At 33.5% G+C, this 23,043-nt stretch overlaps 2 protein-coding genes and 1 pseudogene across 3 annotated transcripts; 2 read left to right on the top strand and 1 right to left on the bottom strand.

The window, feature by feature from the left end:
• The first annotated feature begins 5,724 nt into the window (after positions 1-5,724).
• On the top strand, positions 5,725-12,971 carry LOC143575532 (glutamate receptor 1.2-like). The gene is made up of 5 exons (XM_077059883.1): positions 5,725-6,049; positions 9,512-10,827; positions 10,961-11,270; positions 11,854-12,239; positions 12,504-12,971. The coding sequence occupies exons 1-5, from the start codon at positions 5,752-5,754 to the stop codon at positions 12,819-12,821; spliced, it is 2,628 nt and encodes an 875-aa protein (XP_076915998.1). The 5' UTR covers positions 5,725-5,751; the 3' UTR covers positions 12,822-12,971.
• Positions 12,972-14,169: 1,198 nt separating this feature from the next.
• LOC143575537 (glutamate receptor 1.2-like) lies at positions 14,170-21,699 on the top strand (annotated as a pseudogene). The gene is made up of 5 exons (XR_013142778.1): positions 14,170-14,469; positions 17,174-18,466; positions 18,834-19,143; positions 20,085-20,470; positions 21,259-21,699. The product of XR_013142778.1 is annotated as a glutamate receptor 1.2-like (transcript).
• A 546-nt stretch (positions 21,700-22,245) lies between these two features.
• On the bottom strand, positions 22,246-23,029 carry LOC143575531 (calmodulin-like protein 3). Its single transcript, XM_077059882.1, has one exon. The coding sequence runs from the start codon at positions 22,702-22,704 to the stop codon at positions 22,246-22,248; it is 459 nt and encodes a 152-aa protein (XP_076915997.1). The 5' UTR covers positions 22,705-23,029.
• Positions 23,030-23,043: the final 14 nt, after the last annotated feature.

Below are 23,043 nucleotides of genomic sequence, written 5' to 3'. Positions count from 1 at the left end.
AGACCAATTTATTTATTTTAACGTGCAGCGGATCCTTTTAGATCGAAATCTATCAACTTATCAGTTTCGTGGATTATTTAAACCTTAAGATATTGGATACTCTTAGGATACTTGTTTTGTTTTGCTTTGTCATGTCAATATCATAATACATATCCATGTTCCAGATGCTATGAACATATAATGAGCTAATTTCATTTGTTTTGTTCTGTCTTATTATTCTTTTCATGTTTCTTCACAAAGCTTGAAAATCTTGATTGCACGCCTCTCCTTGCTGTTCACATTCATTCCTTCAAAAACTTCACTAACTGCATAGTCATTTTGATCGCTCTTTGCTACCGACAGCATAGCAGTTGGCGTACTGCCCTAGGAGCACTTGATTTGTTTACCATTAAGAACGGATTTGGTGTTTCCCATTTGTTTTCCTTGTGTATTTTAAACAAAGTCAAACACCACGAAACTTGCCAACTCATAAAATGGCCACAAAACGGAAGAGAACATTTGACCGGTCATGTTTTGTTTTTAGCAACAATAATGGACAAATTTATAATCATTTTGACATGCACTCATTCCATATAAGGAAATGTTGCACTTTCATGGCACTAGTTAAAGGTTAGTTTGTGAACAGTTTCAGAGGATGTTGGTCCACATGCACACCAAGATTGTCCTGTTGCTTCTAATTTTGAGCTTTTTAAACCACCAAGTATTGTGTAAAAAGCTCAAAGTTGGCGTTCTAACAAGAAGAAAGTTTAAGTACTTCATAGATGCAGATCATGACAATCAGAATAATGTTACAACTGCCACTGGATTCTCAGTAGATGTGTTCCGTACTTGTATTCATGCGCTACCATATGAAGTGCAATATGAGTTAATACCCTTTGCCACTGGAAGTTATGATGATCTTATAAAGAAGGTTTATGTTAAGGTATGTTTAACTGTGAAAATAGCGGTTTGCTAGTTTTTATTCATAAATGAATTTCTATAAATTCATGTTGTATTAGGAGATTGATGCTATCTTGGGTGATTCAACGATTCTTGCCAACCGATCGCAATATGTCGACTTTACATCGACTTATACTGACATGGGGATAGGAACACTTGCAAAATTGAACAATAATGATATGTGGATCTTCTTAAAGCCACTTGATGTGAAGCTTTGGGTGACAATTGTTGGTTTTGCCATGCTCACTGGTTATGGGCTATTGAGTACATGAATCAAGATTCCGAAACATCAACTGCTCCACAAGTTGGAGAAACCTTTTGGTTTATTCTGATGACACTATTTTTTGCTCAAAGTTCTCTCTCACTCTCACACACACTCTTGATTTAATTAACCCATTTGATTTCCTGAATTGTTAAAAGGAAAAATAAAACAGAAAATAGGTATGAATTTATAAACAATTAATTATAAGGATATTTGTTGAAGAGGTGTCTGGCTGGTTGGAGAATGGATTACAACTTAAAACATCTTTTATAAGGTTTTAGGCTGGAATATATAATATATAGAGATAGACAAATCATATTTTCTGGTGTCCCCACTTTAATTTATAGTCAGATCAAACAATCTGCAGCTGCCAATATTTGTAGATCTTGATATAAGTTCTTATTTGGAGATGTATTTTATTAAATGAATACAAGTTCATTGAAAATTTGTGTTTGTGTTGCAGGAGAGAAGTTGTCAAGTAATCTGTGTTGGGTATAATCTTGATTGGGTCAAATTCGGGTAAATGTTTCAGGTCTTACGGGTCAGAAAAATGGGCTCTTAATATCTTGCATGGGTTGAATAGTTCGTAGAAGACTATGTCATGGGTTTGACCGAGTTAAGAGGACAACATGGCTGAAAATGGATGTTGAATGGGTGCACGTTGAAAGTTAGTTGCTATAAAGTAGGAGATTTATTTATGCATGTGTTTAGTTTCTTTTATAAATAGGATAGCATAGTAGGTAGTTTTTTTTAGTACTATCATTTTCAATACAATAGTTTGAGCATATAGTTCCAAAGTTTATTTTGTTTCTGTGTATATTACATACATACGTGAGTGTGTGTTGAGTTAATTTGGGGCCTGAACCAACAATCTGTCGAAACTCGTGTTGTTTGTTTGGTTGCTTGTAGTGCTTATTATTATCTCCAATTACACTGCAACATTGAGTTCACTTTTAACGGTTGAACAATTTGAGTTAGCATCAAAGGGTGGAACAGTGGAGTTTCATTTTGGATAAGGCAGTATATTCCCAGATTCAGTTTTCTTACACTTATATGATCATAAATTTCATTTTAACATATAAATGAACCGCTTCTGCTTCGGTTGATATCTACCACTTAATCCTCGCGTAAGAGGCTATGCGTGCAACTTGGGCACACTACCACAGTGCCACCTAATCCTGCTTATGCTTTTTAAAACAATGGTTTCAAGATTAGAGCAATTGAATGAATATCTTTTTAATTTTAAAACGCCTTATGTTCTGATTACGCGTCTTTCTTGTTCAGATCTTTCAAAAAGGTTCGCCTTTGGTAACAGAGATATCAAGACAAATTGCCAAATTAAGGAAAGACGGAACTTTGAGAATTCTCGAGAAGAAGTGGTTCGAGAAACATTCCCTATCATCTCAAGATCCTCCCACAAAGCCGAAAACCTTGAGTGTGGATAGGTTTAAAGGTCTGTTCATTATTAGTGGGATCTCTTTATCTCTGGCCCTTATGATTCCTATCATTTCCTTTCTTTATGCAAACTGGATGTCCATAGAATCATTTCCATCGTCATGCGACCAAATTTCGTGGCTACTTTGAGGTATTTCCTACGTGGAAATGCCATTAGGATATAGAGAGTAAGAGAACTATTTGGAAAACTTATTGATCAGTTTATTTATTTTAATGTATGCATGATGCATCATTAATCAAGATATGTGTAAAGTGATGATCTCACTAGGATTTATAAAGTGAATACAATTCAAAGCCTCCTATGCATATATACGATCCTGGAAATCATATAAAAGAAGAGTAAAACTAAAATTAATTCTAACATAAAACATACTCAATAATATTCATATTGGGCGAAGATGGTTTTAGTCCTGGTAATGTCATGCCAAACAACATAAAAACGCGGTCTCCGTCTAATGCGAAAATCAATCTTCGAAATAAGCATCAAACCTAATCCTATGATCCTATCTGTGTGCCATTGACTACGCCATTTAACTTGTGCCTAAAAAGCATGCTTAAATACGTCAACTATAAAGTTAGTAAGATCGCAGGTTTTAGACACAATAATATGATGTAAATTAAACAAATCCACAACCAACCCTGCATCGTGTATCAGACAGCCAACCCACTCTTTAGGAGATGCTACTAAAAGGGGGATAATGAATTTGATCGTCATGGCAAGTTTGCTCAAAGTGATTTTAACACTGCTCAAGATAATGTTGCTGATAATGATGACAACATTAATGATTCAGTTCAAGATGATATTTAAGGCAATGTTTATCATGACTTCTATGGTGGTCATGGTGATAATCTTGATGCTGATCGTAATCAAGTTATTCAAGACAATTATTTAAGGGGTAAAGTTAAAATAGTAAGGACAATAAAAATAAGAAAGGTGAGAAGGAATCCAGTCTATTGATCTTAGATTTGAATGGCTGAAATTAACTTAATAAATAAAAATTGATGGAAAGGGCATTAAGGTGATAACCCACATTTGTTGACTTTCTCTCTCCACATCCAAGGCACATGTTAATTCCCCATCATTTTAAAATTTCCATAACTTTTTCATACGACATTATTTTTTTGAAAAAATTTCACCATAATAATAAGCGTTTTTTTTATCTTTAATATGAGTATCATATTGTTATATAAAAATAAAAAAATTTAATGAGTTTTTCTAAGTGTGTTTTTTTTGTTGTTCATTGTGTCTTTTAGTTGAGTTTTCATATGAATTGTACTATAGATTTTGATCATTATATTTTCAATGGTACTCATATTAAAGACAAAAATTAAAACAAAGATTATGTCACTTTGTCGTTTTGTTTGTCATTAACTTTTAGTCATTGTGTAATATGTTCATTGTTTTTTATTCGGATTGACATATGACAAATTCATTTAATTTGAGAAAAATAGTATTGCGTTCATTGTATATTACGTTCAAGTCATTGTGTAATATGTTGTTTCCATTGTGTTTTACGTTTCAAGTCATTGTGTTATATATATTCACCATTGTGTCTTACGTTTTAGGTCACTGTGTTATACGTATTAAACATTGTGTCTTACGTTTTAGGCCATTGTGTTATGCGTATTCACCATTGTGTTTTACGTTTCAAGTTATTGTGTAACATGTACTAATCATTGTGTTTTATGTATTAGATAACTTGTTGTTTTTTTATCATTATTTTTACATATTATTATTACACAACGGTGTTACTAGTATTTAAAAAAAACATAATGATGAGTTGAAAGACACAATGACGAAAAACACAATGACGAAAAAAGACACAATGATAAGCGAAAAGACACAATGGTGTGCGAAAAGACACAATGACGAAAAAAGACACAATGATAAGCGAAAAGACACAATGATGTGTAAAAAGACACAAGGGTGTGCGAAAAGACACAATGGCGAAAAAGACACAATGATAAACGAAAAGACACAATGATGTGCGAAAGACACAACGGTGTGCGAAAAGACACAATGGCGAAAAAGACACAATGATAAGTGAAAAGACACAATGATGTGCGAAAGACACAATGGTGTGCGAAAAGACACAATGACGAAAAAAGACACAATGATAAGCGAAAAGAAACAATGGTGTACGAAAAGACACAATGACGGAAAAAGACACAATGATGTGCGAAAAAACACAATGGTGTGCAAAAAGACACAATGACGTGATTTTTTTTAAATTTTATATAACAAAAATCACACTCATATTAAAGATAAAAAAACGCTTGTTATTATGATGAATTTTTTTTTTTAAAAATATCATACGAAAAAGTTATAAACGTTCTAAAAATGATGAGGGTATTAACATATGCCTTGCATGTGGAGAGAGAAAATGTGTACAATTACCTATATACTCTTTTTCTTTAGCTCCCACTTGACACATGTCAATTATTTATGGCTTCTCACACTTCTCATTTTTGTTACCCTTTGTAGAATAACTTGACCCTTATTTAAGTGTTAATGTAATGTTTCAAGAAAATATCATCAACAATAGGTGTTTTTTTAAAAAAATAAATAAATTACTTAGTACTCATAATTTTTTTTAAAGATTTATATTTTTATTGCAAAATAAAAGTATCCGTTATCGAAATATATATCTTATAAACATGTAGTAGTTACAATATAATAAAAAAAACTGAAAAATGAATATATATACAATGGATTGGTTGAAAAAAACTAAAAAAAAAGAAATATAACGCCCTAATTGAGAGATACATAGCCTTATTTAACTAAAAAAATGAAATTGGGTTTGAACTAGGGATCAAAATAATTGTTCGGACTATATTGGTTAAAGACGGCAAAACACAAGGACCAAAACCATAATCTATTCAATGTTATTTGATTGGTGTGATTAAGTCAATCTAGTTGTCCGTGATCTACTTTCTTATAATAATAAATTCACGTTATACAAGTCAAAGCTTTGTAATTGAGCGGTCCTGTTTGCTGTTCACGTACCACTTGTTAACATGACTAGTTGACTTTTGTTAGATTGACTTTAATATGAGGTAATTAAGCTACAGATCGAGCAAAACATTTTCATAGAATGGAGCTCATGAGTTACAGAAAACATATATTTTTTTCATTTTTAATGCTCATTAACATACCGTATCAATTACACGGGTTTTCAAATCCATCACCAGTAGTCAATATGAGTTCTGGCAGTAAGCATGAGATACCTATAGGGGTCATTCTTGATATGACATCATTGTTTGGACAGATGGTTCATAGCAGCATTCGCATGGCAATTTCAGATTTTTACTCTTTACACAACGAGTACAAGACGAAGTTAGTGTTGCACACAAGAGATTCGAAAGGAAATGTTTTACGTGCTATATCAGATGGTTAGTTCTTTTACATAACGACTTTCTTGTGTGTTAGGCCACCACACTCACCGATTATTTCTTATAATTATATAGTTCTTAAATATTCATTGAATATTTCATTACCTCACATAGAGATGAGAAAATTAAGCATTTTTTCAATCTCCCGGGTTTCCAATAGAAGTTTTGTTTGCTCCAGGTATGTAAATGTGTAATTGTTCCTCATCTAGCCTCTTGCACAAAAGTGCCTTTTTATTAATAAAATGTTGTTAAGGTTATGCGTAGTGGGCGACAAATGGAGGGTTTTTCGGGTGACAACACCGCCCCCGGACGATTTCGGTGGGGGGGAGGGGTAGGTCCTTAGAACAGATCAAACAACTAGTTCTTGAATCAATCTCTAGCTACAAACTAGCAAAATCACTTGTAGCTAACCGAGATCTTGAATCTTGTTGTACGTGTTAAATAATATATTTAAAAAAGGGATATAATTCAGGACTTGAATACCAAAGGTGTTTTGGCTTAATGGTACCAATGTGTTGGATAATATTTCATCTTTCAAATGGTAAGGGTTGAAGTCAGTACTTGAGATAGCAGACCAGCTACACATATTTGATTAGTTTTCCAATGCCCATGCCTAGAAACATTTTGCTTTTCTACAAACCCCTACTACTAACACAATGCTAGTTTTTGTGTTTAGGTAACATGCTTTTATCTGAATAATTTGTTTGATATTAGTTGCAACAACGCTAATTATCACATGCTTTTATCTGAATAATTTGTTTGATATTAGTTGCAACAACGCTAATTATCACATGGTAGTGTAAACTTACTTAGTCACATTTATTCATGTTTATTTCCCATAGATAATCGAAAATTTTTTCAAAATAGGATAAAACTTAAAGGTAAAATGCTTTGTAGCAGAGAAAACATGTATTAGGAAAGTAGGAGATCCGTCATTTGAAATGGCGGATCTTAGGCAAAACATAGGTCTTGTCTGGTTATGTGGACGGCTACCAGGAGTTCCGCCATTTCAAATGGCGGATCACGAATATTTTATTCGTGTTCCGTCATTTGAAATGGCGGATGTCAACATTGGTGATCCGCCAGTTTGACTGACAGGTCACAATTTCCAAAGTAGGATACCCCTATATGTAAAAGTGAATTTTGGTGGACATCCGCCATTTGAAATGGAAGATATCATCTTGACATCCGTCATTTCAAATGGCGGATGTGAATAGTGATTTTGACTGATTTGACAACACACTAGTCCCTTTTTCTTTATATTATTAATTTACTTATTTTGTTTAACATATTAACGTTTTTTTTAATAAAGTGTGTGGTAACGTTTTTAAAATACGTGTTTTTTTTTTATTATTTAGTAAGTATTTAAAAATATACAAAATTAATATATATATTAAAAAGGGGATTACATCCCACTCACAAGGTCACTATTCATTTTACTATTCATTTTTAAATATTTTATTAATTATTATAACTATTAATATACTAATCATAATTTCATAAATAAAAATAATAGTTTTTACTTCCTTCATTATAATTTTTTTATCAACTAATTAAAATATTTAACTAACTATATTTTAACACTAAATTTGGACAAGTGTCGGTTTTACATATCTTATTTTTTGTTAAACGATTTTCTTAAACTTAGTTTTCATATTTTTTATAGTTCGTCTTTATAATGACCGAAACTTTTTTCGTGATTTAAAATATCTCATCGTCGCATAGTTAATATCCGCGTTTCAATTTTTGATACCTAGCCCTCCTTTAAAATATTTGTTTTGGATTACTAATTTATGTTTACGAATTTGTATTGGTACCACTGATACGAACCGAATTTGTGTTCGTAACCAACAGTAACATGTCGGTCTTTTTAGTTCCACATATGAAAATTTGTTGTATTTTTGCATTGACGGGTTTATTTATTTTGTTTAGTTTCGATGTCGTAACTTAATACAGACTGACTTCGCATTGACTTGCAACAAGTTTATGGTGTAACACTTTTACTTATGTTTTTTTTGTTAGATTTAACGGTCCCGTCGTGAATCGCGGGGTCCTAAATTCTAGTTTTCATTATTTTTCATTTTGTTGTTTTTATTCGGTTGACTGGTCCTTGGATAAATAAGAGTTGGCGGACTGCCACAACATGCCTAGGAGTACACATATCAACTCGATCAAACTGTTAATCAAAGAGGCAATTTCATGTATACCTTTATAAAAATTAGACAGAATTATAGAAATTGTTTTTTATGTTTGTAACAAATTTCACTCATTATCATTTATCTTTAAAATTGATATGTATTATCCTTTACGTTTACAAATCTTACATCACTTGTCCTTTGGGCCTAACCCAGTTAGTTTTTCTCGTTAACTCAGGTCATGTGCGTTGCACATGAGGACAAATTGGTCAATTCATCTAGTTTAATATTAAAAAGATTATTTTTAATAAAAAACATGGTGTTTTTTATTAAACAAAAAACTTTTTAATATTAAGTTTCTATTTTTTTTTAAAATAATGACATTTAGAAAACAAATAAATAATAAAGAGATAAAACGTATTTTAAAAACGTTATTTGTTAAATACACATTTTTTATTTGTTAAATAAGGTTATTAATAAATAATAAAAAGAAAAAAAGTAAATAATAATATTTTAAAAGGACTAGTGTTGTCAAATCAGTCAAAATCACTATTCACATTCGTCATTTGAAATGACAGATGTCAGGATGACATATTCCATTTCAATTGGCGGATGTCTATCAAAATATTAAAACATGATGTTTTTTATTAAAAAAATCTTTTTAATATTAGATTTATATTTTTTTTTAAATAATGACATTTAGAAAACTAATAAATAATAAAGAGGCAAAATGTATTTTAAAAACGTTATTTGTTAAATACACATTTTTTATTTGTTAAATAAAGTTATTTAAAAAAGGTTAGGTTATTAAGTAAATAACAAAAAGAAAAAAATAAATAGGGACCGGTGTGTTGTCAAATCAGTCAAAATCACTATTCACATCCGCTATTTGAAATGGCGGATGTCCGTTAAAATTTACTTTTACACATAGGGGTAGCCTACTTTTGAATCTGTAACCTGCCAGTCAAACTGACGGATCACCTATGTTGACATCCGCCATTTCAAATGGCGGAACACAAATAAAATATTCGTGATCCTATTTTTCTAATACATTTTTTTCTCTCTCCTATAATCCATTTTATCCTTCATCTTCTTCCTATTTTAAAAAAAAGTTCATAGATAATCGAAATTTGATATGTCAAACCATTGTAACACTTCAAGAATAGTAAGCACATCCAAACACTATATTTTGTGGTAGGTTTTTTGACAACTACTAATCATTATTAATTAATGTCACATGACCATTTTTGAAGCATATATACATCCTAATACAAACTGAACTCTACACATCTCTTTGTATCTGAGCTTGCTCATTTGCACATTACAGCATTTGATCTTCTCGAAAATATTAAAGTGCAAGCAATTATTGGACCAGAAACACCGCTCCAAGGAAAGTTCTTTAGCATTTTGGGAGACAAAACCAAAGTTCCAGTTTTTTCATTAACTGCAAGCCCGCCATTGAACTCAGCCGCACATCATTACTTGCTTCAAGCGGCACAAGATGAGACCATCCAGTGGAAGGGTCTAGCAGCGATTGCTGAAACATTTAAATGGGCCGATGTCATCCTTGTTCATGAGGACAGTGAATTTGGGAGAGAAAGCATACCATATATGATTGATTGCTTCCAAGACAAAAAAATTCATATATCTTATAAGAGTGCAATTTCTTTATTGGCAACTGATGATCAAATAGTTGACGAGCTTCGTAAGCTCTCAGATTTTCAAGAAAGGGTGTTTATCATTCATGCCTCTCACAATTTATCATGTCGTATTTTGGTATATGCAAAAAGAGTGGGATTGCTGACCCAAGGATATGCTTGGATAGTAACAGATAAGACTATGAACTTCTTTGATCCTACAGAATTAGATGAAGAAGTTCTTGAATCATTTCAAGGAGTTTTAGGCTTGAGACGCGTTATCCCATCGTCAATTCAACTTCGCAACTTTTCAAGAAGATGGAGGAAAGAATCTTTCTTAAGCAAACCAAATATCTTTAACTTATTGGCATATGATTCAATTTTTGCAGTAGCAACTGTTGTTGAAAGAGCCGAAATTAGACCTTCTAAAGACGGAAAGAAGGATAATGTAATCAAAGCAATGGATTTCACGAATATCCAAGCATCGGAAAGTGGAATGAGATTTCTAAAAGAGTTGCAAAATGTAACATTCAAGGGGCTGAGTGGCGAGTTTCGTTTTGTAAAAAGGAAATCCGTTGCTAAGCCATTGGAAATAGTGAATGTGATCGGGAATGGAGAGAAAAGAGTCGGGTTTTGGACGGAAGACGATGGCATCACCGTGTATCTAAAGTCTAAACCAACTCATCAACAACCATATCCTATAAATGGTCTTGAAGGCATAATCTGGCCCGGGGGATCTCTGATCCCTCCAAGACGCCGGACATTGCAAACAAGCAAAAAGCTAAAAATTGGTGTTCCTATGCTCGTTGGATTTGAAGAATTTTTAACCATAGAACACGATCCTCAAACCAATGCAACGGTTGCCAAAGGGTTCTGCATAGACGTGTTCAATGCGGCAATTAAAGGGTTATCATATGAAGTACCGTATGTATTTGTTCCATTTCCCCCCAACAGAACACCAAATTCAGAAACATACAATCAACTTATATATGAGGTCTATATTCAGGTATGATTCATTAACTTATGCATGTTGGCCCAGGCTGATATTTTCAGATAAAAAACATGTAATCATTATAAGGACTATGAATATTATTCCATAGACTTTTGAGAAAAAGAATAACTTGATCTTTGTGATCCAGAACTACGACGCGGTTGTAGGGGATACCACGATTACTGCCAATAGATCCTTATATGTTGATTTCACAATTCCTTACACCGACTTAGGAGTTGGGACGGTAGCAAAAGATTATCAGAATCTGAGAAAAATATGGTGGTTTTTGGAGCCGCTGGATGCACATATGTGGATTGCAACTACTTTTTCTTTTTTAGTAATCGGAGCAACAATATGGTTTATAGAATATCCTACAAACCCAGCGTTCCAAGGACCATGGCAAGAAGTAGTTGGACCTGTCCTCTGGTTCTCTTTCTCAACACTTACCTTTAGCCACAGTAATCTCTCTCTCTCTCTCTCTCTCTTTGGTAATTTCAAACCATACTAAGTTATAAGCCGATGAACTTGAGGGACAAATACTGACAAATTGGTCATAGTTGGTTATGTTTCCTAATTCCTTTGTAATTATAATCGGTAATATCTAGGCTAACAAGTTAGGATTAGTTTATATAGAGGTATGGTTATAAAACACATGAGGTGGGAACCGAATTATGGCTCATCTAGAGAGAAACACATGTGCAATAGGAAATTTTGAGTTATATTTCTTCTATATATAATATTGAGAGTTTCGTGTGTTTTACTTTTTGGTAAGTTATATCATTTGTCCTTTAATTTACCCGCTTGAACGGCTTATTGATCGCCGATCTTCTTCTCGATCACGGCTTCTCCAAATATCTATCACGCCTTTGATCGATGTCATCGGTATGCCTCTTATCGATTACGACTTTGATAAATAAACTCCAAGAGCGCAACCGCTCTATACTAATTCACGGGAGTTGAATTGGCAGTTGATTTATTGATTAATCATGAAAATAAATAAAAACTTGATCAATTCTCCATAATTCATCATCTGATTTTCAGGAGCAGAGTTTTCGAGTAATTTGTCAAGGCTTCTGGTTATTGTGTGGCTATTCATAGTCCTTATAATGGTTACATGCTATAACGCTGCTTTGAGTTCCATGTTAACTGTTCAGCAAATCCAGTTGACGCGGAAGGGGATTGACATAGGATACCATGCTGGTTCTTTTATTGAAGGAGTTATTGTTAACAACTCGAACTTTAAAGACCCTTATCTTCTACCCTACAACTCATTAGCTGAATACGCAGATGCGTTAGCAGGAGGAAGTAAGCAAGGTGGTGTTGTTGCTATTATGGATGAGTTCCCATATATCAAGCTATTCCTGGCAAAATATGGTAGTGCTTACCGTTTGGTCTCTTATGAACCTAATACTAATGGGTTTGGCTTTGTAAGTTCATTTCTTTGCTAATATTTTGAATGGATTATTGTATTCCACACTGTTCATCTCTTTAATAATTATATTGCTCAAACAACCAATTATATAGTTATGCTAATTATATAACATCAAGAAACACCATTTCCTATAACATGTTCTGGCCTTCACAATTGTATCATTTCTAGGTGCCTTTATGGCTTTATCTAAGCATTTATTTTTGCTCTTCTACTTTATAATTAAGAGCCAGTTTATTTAATGATACATCACTTATTTTAGGTCTTTCCTAAAGGATCACCATTAGTGCCTGATATATCAAGGGAAATATCAAAACTAAGAGAACAAGGGGAACTACTGAAATTAGAAAAGAAATGGTTCAAGAAAGACCCATCTTTTTTGCCTGAAGATTCTCAAGTTATAGTGAACCTAACAGTTCTAACCCTTTACAATTTCCGTGGTTTGTTTTATATCGGTGGGGTTATCTTGGCGTTCATACTTCTCGTATTGTTTCTTCTCTGTGTGATCCGATATTCGTTTCTCATCTACTACATTTTGACAGACCCTGGATTAACATGGGAAATATTGAATTTGATTTGAACATAAAGTTTGTAGTGGCAGTCGTAATTAATGGATACGAGAATGTATTGTAATTGAGTTACTCGCTAGGGCCTACTACACTTTAAAAATGCCGTAGGCCCTAATTGTATTGTAATTGAGTTTAGTAATGTTTTAGATAGCAAGTTAGAGTCAAGGACAAATGTTTATACAATATGCAATTTTAGATTTATAAGAGCGAATGTTATACAAAAAGAATTTATCATTCACATATATTATATTCCATCTTACATCATTCTCTAATAGTAGTTCTCTACATTACAAAACTTAAAAAGATAAAAGGTGTTAAATTAATCATTATGTCAGTATATCTTAACATCTGTCATTTTTTGAACTAAATTAATCATTATCAACCACCGGACACTTCAAATAATAAAAATTTTAAGACAACTGAATAAAAATGATGTATTGTAAAATCCTTGTATATGTAATAATCTAAAACTGTGGTTGCTGAATGCTTCTTTTTGGTCATGAAAATAAACATCATCATTGTAATCAGTAAATCTCGTCAATAGCAAAGCTATGGTAGGGTCTGAGGAGGGTAAAATGTAGACAATCTTACCTCTACCCCGTAGGAATAGAGAGGCTGCTTCTGGTGAGACCCCCAGCTCGATATTAGTTTTGCATCAAGCCTTGGACATAAGACACATCGGGACATCGACCGATTGGTGCATGTACCCTTGTCTTTCGGCTATCAATTCCATCACATGATGCTTGATTAACCTTACGACACTTTTAACGTTATTTTCACGAGATTAGTAAAAAGACGTCAAAATTAGTGCAATTTCACTTTAGCCCATCTTAGGGTTCACATATATATACATTATATGCGCGCACCGCAAGCAGGACGTGAAAATAACATGTTGCTAATTATAAAAATGGAATGCTCGGAGCTAGAAAGAGTTGCACGACTTTTCCCTCAGTCAATCAAGAAGAACATTTATATAATCTTTGTTAGTTTGAACCCACGTGCTGCGAAATTTCTTCAAAATTTATTTTATTGGTAAGACTGAGTCCAGCTAGTTTAGGATAATTCTTTTTAATTGATGAACCATTGTTGTTTATTGCTTGACTAAGATTCTGATCCATTTTATAAGAAAGACTAGAAGACCTCAGAAGAACTTCTTGAATTAAGTTGTTCATTCAGTAATCAGTTATAGTTATATTAATTAATTAATAATATTATATATTTCTGGGAAGTTTATTGTGCCTTGTACGTAATCTACCTATTATACTAATTAAACATGACTAGTTGACTTTTTATAAACTTTTGACTTCAATAAATTGGAGGTAAGATACATCAAATTAACAACACACTTCCATGCATGTGATGGAGCTCATGAATTACAGAAAACATACCATTCTTTCCTTTATACTGCTGATGAATATGCCATATCAATTACATGGGTGGTCAAATCCATCACCTATAGTCAATATGAGTTCTAGTAGTAAGCATGAGATACCCGTAGGGATCATTCTTGATATGAGATCGTTGTCTGGGCAGATGGTTCATAGCAGCATTTGCATGGCAATTTCAGATTTTTACTCTTTAAGTGATGAAAATACTAAACGAGGTTAGTTCTGCACACAAGGGATTCGGAAGGAAGTCCTTTACGCGCTCTATCGGTTGGTCAGTTCTCTTACCCTCGTTCCTTTATATTATGAAGTTCGCAAAACGTTCATGGAATATTTCATTAACATTCCTAGAAAAATGAATATCATCGACGACATGTTACTGAAGGACGTGAGTTGTCGGTAATTATGGAAGGATGGGCGGCGGATCTTGTTAAAAACAAAAGGATAGAAAATGAATAACAAAATAACAATAATACCCATTGGTTGCTCACTACAAAACGAATAACTTTCACAGACGGCTCGATTCGTCAGAGTACTGTAGGGGAAGGTAGTACTAGTTATCGATACAAATCCATCAACGATGATAAGCTGTCCGAATATGGTCGAGATTTTTTGATTTTCCATTGATTACCTAAATTACTGAGGTTATTACCTGATCAGTTATTTAGCAATGGGTTACCAACAAGTGTTTTACAAGGTCACAGTTAGATGGTGTTTTTGACAAGATACCAACATATATTTAGTGGCGGACTCAATTTTTTTTTCTTGGGTACGGAAATTTTCTAATGATTGTTTGTCTTTTGCTATATAATAGTTTTTCGGTCTGGATCGGGGTCAGATCACACGTTGCTCTTTATTCATGTTGGTGTCAGGAAATACAAATTGCTATAAGCCTATACATTACCCTTACAAAAAAAAAATTCTCTGCATCATCTTCAAGTCTTCAATCTTAAGAAATCAACATCGCAACTACCAATGGTCAGCTGTGAAACTCGAAATTTATAACACATATGTGACAATAGAAACTTTTTTACTGATATAGCACATCGACTAGTCAATTTTGAACAAATTTAAGAATGGGTGTCAAGTGGTAATTGTAATATTTTATTTCCCATGTCTTAAGAACTTATATTAATTTAACACTTTCTAAAAATAATAACATACTCCTAGTATATATTTTATTAAAAACAAACACTAAATCAAGTAAAATCTATAGATCATTTAAACTTAACTAAGTTACTAATCCAACATTATTTTATAGTAATTAAATAAATGTTTAACCTAAAAGAAGCTTTAATTTATGATTATAATAATATAATTTTAACTTTCGTTCAAGAATTATATAAGTGAAGTGCTGTTGAAAAAAAATTAAGTGAAGTAAAAGTATAAACCACAATTATCAATTCCACTTGTGAACTTTTTGTTGATTAAGGGTGTGTTTGGGATTTCTTATTTTACCTCTTTATAGCTTTTCATTAAGTAAGTAAGTTACAATATTGTAACTTATAAAACTTTTCCTCTCACAATATAAGTAATCCCAAACACCTTATTACTTTTCAAAAAGTTAATAGTTATAAGTTGATGAAAATAAGCAATCTCAAACGGCCCCTAAGATGACGTGAAAACCAAAGTAATGGTTTATAAATACTTCTCACTTTATTATTACTTTATTATTTCTTTACCTAATAATTCTTTCTTATTAGTATAACAAGCAGCTTCCGCTCGCATGCTGTCGACTGCGTGTCGGAACAAAACTTCAATTTCATCTCAAGTTTTCTCCCATGGTTTCGTTTTGATCGGTTTTGAAAGTTCAAGAGAGGCGATTGCAAAACTTTACAGGCAATCGGCCGCTAAAAAAAAGTTTAAGCCCCCTCCCCCCCCCCCCCACCCACACACACACCACACCCCACACATTAAGGTGTAGGTCTAAACCCTGCATATATTCCTAAATTAGCAAATTTCCATCAAACCCTTTACTGAATAATCATCATTTACGGACGGATATTCCCTCACTATATGTTGGTAATATTCATATTTATAAGAAAAGATTAATATTAATGACACTAAAATTTTGGGAAATTGTAAATATATATAATATCTTTTTTTAATTTTAATAGTATATATATTAATAATATCCATATTTTACCTCTTTATCTTTTACAAAATAAGCCCGAACCCTAAACCCGAACCCTAAACCCTAAACCTTAAACCCGAAAACCTAAACCCTAAACCCAAACCCTAAACCCGAACCCTAAACCCGAAACCCTAAACTCAAATCATAAAAAAAAACGCAACTTGTACAAAAAAATAATATGAAATCTTTATTTTTGTGCTAATTTTGTAATTTTATAATTTCAAGGGGTAATATTCCAAGGGGGGAGGGGGTATGACAAGCAACCAGGGGTGTACGTTTAGCCTAACCCTTATCAATAACAAATAGCGTAACAGGGAAACAGAGACTAACACCGACGGGTTACCCATGGATCATGGACATCAGTAAATCTAAATTTGATGTTTGTGGGAAGTATTTTTCTACAAAGATTTCTCCAATACTCCATTGATAATTCTAGGGTAAGATTTCCTATTAGGTGTGTGTTTACAAATTTGAGTACACTTGATGATTAAGGGGGTGCCACATCACCCGGCCTTTAATCCCTTGATGACCATTACGCAGATGCCAAATACCTATTCACCAAAGCTTTAACGTAACGAAGACTGTGAGGGAGTGAGGTCACTCAAGACCAACCAACCAAACATTTGATTTCTATTTTTATTTCTGTTCTTTAAATTATTTTTTTAGTTAAACCTTTTATGAAAAGATGGTATAGTTAAAGTCTCATGACACATGGCAGTTTTGTCAACAGTTAAAACTTAAAAACCAGTTTACACATAACCTAACCATTTTGAAAACACGGATACTAACAACACATAAAGTCTATATGCTTTAGTATCTGAGCATGCTCATTTGCACGTTACAGCTTATGAACTTCTAGAAAATTTTAAAGTGCAAGCAATCATTGGACCAGAAACACCACTTGCAGCAAAGTTCTTAAGCATATTGGGAGACAAAACCAAAGTTCCTGTTCTTTCATTAACCGGTAGCCCGTCTTTCAACTCATCTGAACATCGTTACTTACTTCAAATGGCACAAGATGAGACCATCCAGTGGAAGGGTATCGCCGCCATTGCTGAATCATTAAAATGGACGGATGTTATCCTTGTTCATGATCAGGACAATGAATATGGGAAAGAAAGTGTACCATATATAATTGATTGTTTTCACGAAAGAAACATTCATGTATCTTATAAGAGTGTGATTTCTACATTAGCAAAGGAAGATCGAATAATTGACAAACTTCGAAAGCTCTCTGGTTTGCAAGAGAAGATATTTATCATTCATCCTCTCATTCTTTAGCATTTCGTCTCTTGGTATGCGCTAAAAGATTGGGGTTGATGACCCAAGGACATGCTTGGATAGTAACAGATAAGACTATGAACTTCTTTGATCCTGTGGAGTTAGATGAAGAAGTTCTTGAATCATTTCAAGGAGTTTTAGGCTTGAGACACCTTATCCCATCGTCAATTCAACTTCGCAACTTTTCCAGAAGATTTAGAAAATAATCACTATTTAGCAGCCCAAATATCTATAATGTATTGGCATATGATTCAACTATTGCATTAGCAACAGCTGTTGAACGAGCCAAGGTTGATGAAATGAAGGCCATAGATTTCACAAATATCCGAGCCTCAAAAAGTGGAATGCGAGTTCTAAAAGAGTTACTAAACGTTAGATTCAAGGGTCTGGGTGGCGAGTTTCGTTTTGTAAACAGGAAATCTGTTTCTAAGCCATTGGAAATAGTGAATGTGATCGGGAATGGAGAGAAAAGAGTCGGATTTTGGGCGGAAGCCGATGGCATCACCGTGTATCTAAAGTCAAAACCAACTCGTCAACAACCATATTCTATAAATGGTCTTGAAGGCATAATCTGGCCTGGAGGATCTCTGATCCCACCAAGATGTCTGATGTTGCAAACGAGTAAAAAGCTACGAGTCGGTGTTCCTATGCATAGTGGATTTGATGAATTATTAACTGTAGAGCACAATCCTCAAACCAATGCCACCATTGCCAAAGGTTTCTGTGTAGATGTGTTCAATGCTGCACTTGAAGCGCTACCATATGAAGTACCATACGCCTTTTTCCATATTCTTTGGAGAATACAAGACCGAGTACCGAAACATACAATCAACTTATATACCAAGTCTATCTTCAGGTATGATTCTTATAAAGGTGTTTGGAGTGGTGTGGAACTGAGTGTAAAAATACTATTACTAGACACAATAATCGGCTTTCTAAATAGTCACTTATATCACTTGCAGCAAAGCTGATTTTCAAGTAGATTTTTTTATCATTGTATATATTGAATCTTTGAGTTATTGTATTTGCCAAATGCTTATACATGTTATGTAATTATGGCGATTTTAAACATCAAAATGCATGAGATATGTAGTTGATTATCTTTGTATGGTAAATATTGCATAATCACGTCATATGCAAACACTCAATAATATAATGTGATAACTGATAAGCATATTTCCATATACTTTGAGAAAGGGAATAACTTGTTTTTTGTGATCTAGAACTTTGATGCAGTTGTTGGGGATACGACGATTACTGCCAATAGGTCCCTATATGTGGACTTCACAGTTCCTTACACCGATTTAGGCGTTGGAGCGGTAGCCAGAGATAATCATAATCAAAGAAAGTTGTGGTGGTTTTTGGAGCCCCTGGATACATATATGTGGGTTGCAACTACTTGCTCGTTTTTCATAATCGGGGCTACAATATGGCTTATTGAATATCCTATAAACACAACGTTCCAAGGTCCATGGCAAGAAGTAGTTGGACATGTCCTCTGGTTCTCTTTCTCTACACTTACCTTTACTCATAGTAAGATTTCTCTATTATTCACTCTCTATCTCTAACCTAACAACTTGGTGCTTGGATATGGTGTTTTAAATTTGATTATTGCAACTTGGATAAGGTGTTTCAAATTCGAAACAATAATGGTAAATCAATTGCTGATATATAGACAAACTATAAATTAACAAACAGTACCAAATCAGGCATTTGTGGTTTTGTTCTGGTTTTTAAATCCAGGGTCGGTACTTGATTGTTGCAAATGTTGCATTCTTTGATAAACAACCTTTTGTTAACGTGACTTTTGGTGACATAAACACAATTAATTTGAATTTTCAAATATAGATAGATATATATCATCTTATATAATACAAAAACTATCCACATTAAATTTTTGAGCACTATGAACAATTGAACATCATTCCATCAAATCTATGGGTATTCTTGAATCTCATCTCTTGGACCTCTTAATTCTCTCATCTCTTAAACCTATTGTCCTAGATACGGCCAAAACCAAAATGACCCTCTAAAATTATTCTTGGTTGTGATACATATTCGCATTCAATATTAAGTCCCCAAAATCAAAATAAACATAGGAAAAAACGAAAAAACGAAATTAGAAGGGAGGACAAACTTTTGGTTGAAAAAATAAATGAATATTTACTTCAAATTTATTAACAAGTTTGGGCTTAATATGAAGAAAGTCTCCGGCTCAGCACTATGCAAATATGCTTTATCATATATATGTGGACATATTGTGTATTATAAACAAATTGTGTATCATGATACTAGAGTAAAGGGCTTTGTGACCACATTTTCGGTCGCAATTTCCTTGTTATGACCATTTTGATTCTTTCACCCCTAACCACAAGTCGTCCGCTGATTCTTCTACGTCAATCAGTTCGGAGCTCCACTTAGTAGCAATAACTTTGTAACAGAAAGTCATATAACATTCAGTTTCTGGTTTTCAGGAGCAAAGTTGTTGAGTAATTTGTCAAGGCTTCTGGTTATAGTGTGGCTATTCATAGTCCTTATAATGGTTACATGCTATAGTGCTGCTTTGAGTTCCATGTTAACGGTTCAGCAAATTCAGTTAACTCAAAGGGGAATTGATATAGGGTACCAGGCTGGTTCTTTTATTGAGGGATTTATTGCTAACAACCCGAACTTTAAGGACCCATCTCTTCGCCCCTACCGTTCATTAGCTGAATACGCAAGGGCGTTGGCAGGAGGAAGTCAGAAAGGTGGTGTTGTTGCTATTATGGACGAGATCCCATATATCAAGCTATTACTTGCAAAGTACGGCGCTGCCTACCGGTTGGTCTCGTATGAACCCACTACTAATGAGTTTGGCTTTGTAAGTTCGTTTCTTCGATCTCTAACAAACTGATGATATATTCGATCTTATAAGGTGGTTTTTTGGATTTACATTTTGAAATTCATTATTCAAAATTTGTCACTTTAAAACAACAAATCTATTAATAAATGATAAGTAGATAAATAGCACATCCAAACACTTTAATCATCTCCAAAGTGCAACTTCACTGGCCTTGGTGTATGGTATCATATTTACGTGTCTTTACACTACTCGGAAACTGCCCAAGTTGTTAGAGAAATTTGCGACGCACTAAAGTGCATAGCAAATTATCACACATTTGTGACGCGTTTCTCACTTAAAAAAAAGCACCTGAATGTGAGACACATTTGCTACAAAAAAGCAACGAATGTAAAAAAATAATTAAGTTTACAGTAACTTACGTAACAACAAGGCATTTGTAGCAAATGTGTAACAAGGATGAGTTGGACACTACAAAATTACAAACAATATAATTATAAGACATAATTAAGGTTTGTAATGATTTATAAACAAGAATATAATAGACCTCGCATTTGTAGCAAATATGTGACAAATTAAATAATTAACTCAACGGTAACTCTCGTAACAAATGTGTGACAAAATAAATTAGTAGCAGATGTGTGACAAAATAGTTTTGTAACAAATTTTATTAAAAATAACATTTGATAAAACTAATCCTAATAGTTTCCTACAAATTTGTGGTGAAACTGGGCGTTGCAAACTGTCGTAATTTCTAGTAGTCTAATTCAAACCGCAACATGATATGTTAACATGTCATTGTAATTCAGGTATTTCCGAAAGGATCACCATTGGTACCCGATATATCAAGGAAAATTTTAAAACTAAGGGGGGAAGGAGAGCTATTGAAATTAGAAAAGAAATGGTTCAAGAAAGATTCATCTTTTTTACCCGAAGATTCTCAAGTAGCGAACCTTACAATTCTAACCCTTTATAATTTCCGCGGTTTATTTTATATTGGAGGGATTATCTTGGCTTTCATACCACTAGTATTCTTACTGCGTTATGTCTACGCATATTCGTTTCTCTTCTACTACATTTTGATCAACCCTCGATTAGCATTGCAGTTGAACTTGTTTTGAAGTTAAAGTTTGTAATGGCATTTGCTCTCTTTTTCCTCATGAAGATATAGGTATATCTCAGCCGGTCAAACTAGAAAAAGAAGTTTCATTGTCTTGGTTAAATTGGATCATTGGTCTATGTGTGGTCATGTAACTTTTAATCTTCTTACATATGTATCTTAGTTTCTAGTGCCTTGCTAGCACCATTTTATTTTAATATAAGCTAGGTTTGTATTTAACGTGCCACGATAGTGCATTAATGTGTATCCAATTAGTATGGGTTAAATTTGTTAGGGTATTAACACTAAACTGAAAATAATTTATCCGTCAATGTAGAAAACAGTACCGGCACTCGTATAGCTTATAATAAAACAAATTAACATATTAAAAAACACTGGTATTTTAAATGATAAAATATTTTCAAAGTCTTTCGGTAAATAGTGTAACTATTTAGAAATGTATTAAACAATTTACAAAAATGTGGATGTTAAAAAAATAATTGAATATGTAATTTACATCAAAATAACACAAAATTATATAAAAATACTGGTGATACAAAAATTAAAGAATACATCTTGTGTAACACAAAAACTACATTAGACCAAATATCTACATTGTGAACGATGTTAAACATCTATGCAACATTCAAATAGAAGGATAGTTAAATAATATATATGAAAAAGACTTGAATGAAAATCAATTAGTTTCCAAACCAGCAAAACCACCAGCCTTCATCATTTGCTTGAATTCTTTGTAATTCACCATTCCATCACCATCTTCATCAACCTTTTTGATCATAAGCCTACACTCCTCAACGGATCGACCCTGCCTTAACCCGAGCGATCCCAAAACAGACCTCAACTCTTCAACCGTGATAAACCCGTCCCGGTTCTGGTCAAACACATTAAACGCCTCTCTCATATCCTCCTCTTCATCCCTCTCGCCCAATATTGTTTGATAAAGTTCACCAAACTCCTCCATGTCCACAAACCCGTCTTTGTTGACATCTATCTTCTCAATCATTTGTGCAAGATCATCATCCGGTATGTATATACCAAGGTTCTCTAAAGACTTTGCAAGCTCTTGTTTTGTGATCTTGCCATCACCATTGCGATCAAACATCTGGAAAACACGACGTAGCTCTGCTGGATCCATGTTTTATGGAAATAACGAATATGTTAATCAACCGAATCAAATGTTTTGCGGTTTTTACATACGATAGGAAGGAAATTGGAATGATTAATATAAGAACATAGTTATGAAATCATGATTGGAGGAATAATGAGAAAGAAAATGAAACATGCAAAAATAGTAAACAATGGTGAAATGAAGGGTTTATTGAGGAGGAAGTGGAGTAATTAAAGGGGTTTGTGGTTGAGAGAAAAATAAGGAGAGGATAGATGAGGGACTATTTGTGGACATCCTAAAATTACGTACATTGTCATTTTATTTGTTTGGTTAATATTGTTGTTGTCAATTTGGTTAAGTTAATAT

Source organism: Bidens hawaiensis, unplaced genomic scaffold (genome assembly GCF_021521415.1).
Source record: "Bidens hawaiensis isolate Kalapana, Puna unplaced genomic scaffold, B.hawaiensis_p1.1 tig00027531_1, whole genome shotgun sequence".
In the NCBI taxonomy this organism is placed as follows: Eukaryota; Viridiplantae; Streptophyta; class Magnoliopsida; order Asterales; family Asteraceae; genus Bidens; species Bidens hawaiensis.
This window is presented reverse-complemented; position numbering and strand designations above follow the sequence as displayed.

Excerpts from the sequence above, each read along its gene's own strand:
- LOC143575532 (XM_077059883.1), top strand. The coding sequence starts at position 5,752 with ATGGAGCTCATGAGTTACAGAAAACATATATTTTTTTCATTTTTAATG. Across the intron at positions 6,050-9,511 it reads TTTACGTGCTATATCAGATG|CATTTGATCTTCTCGAAAAT; the intron begins GTTAGTTCTTTT and ends TGCACATTACAG. Across the intron at positions 12,240-12,503 it reads ATACTAATGGGTTTGGCTTT|GTCTTTCCTAAAGGATCACC; the intron begins GTAAGTTCATTT and ends CACTTATTTTAG.
- LOC143575531 (XM_077059882.1), bottom strand. The coding sequence starts at position 22,704 with ATGGATCCAGCAGAGCTACGTCGTGTTTTCCAGATGTTTGATCGCAAT.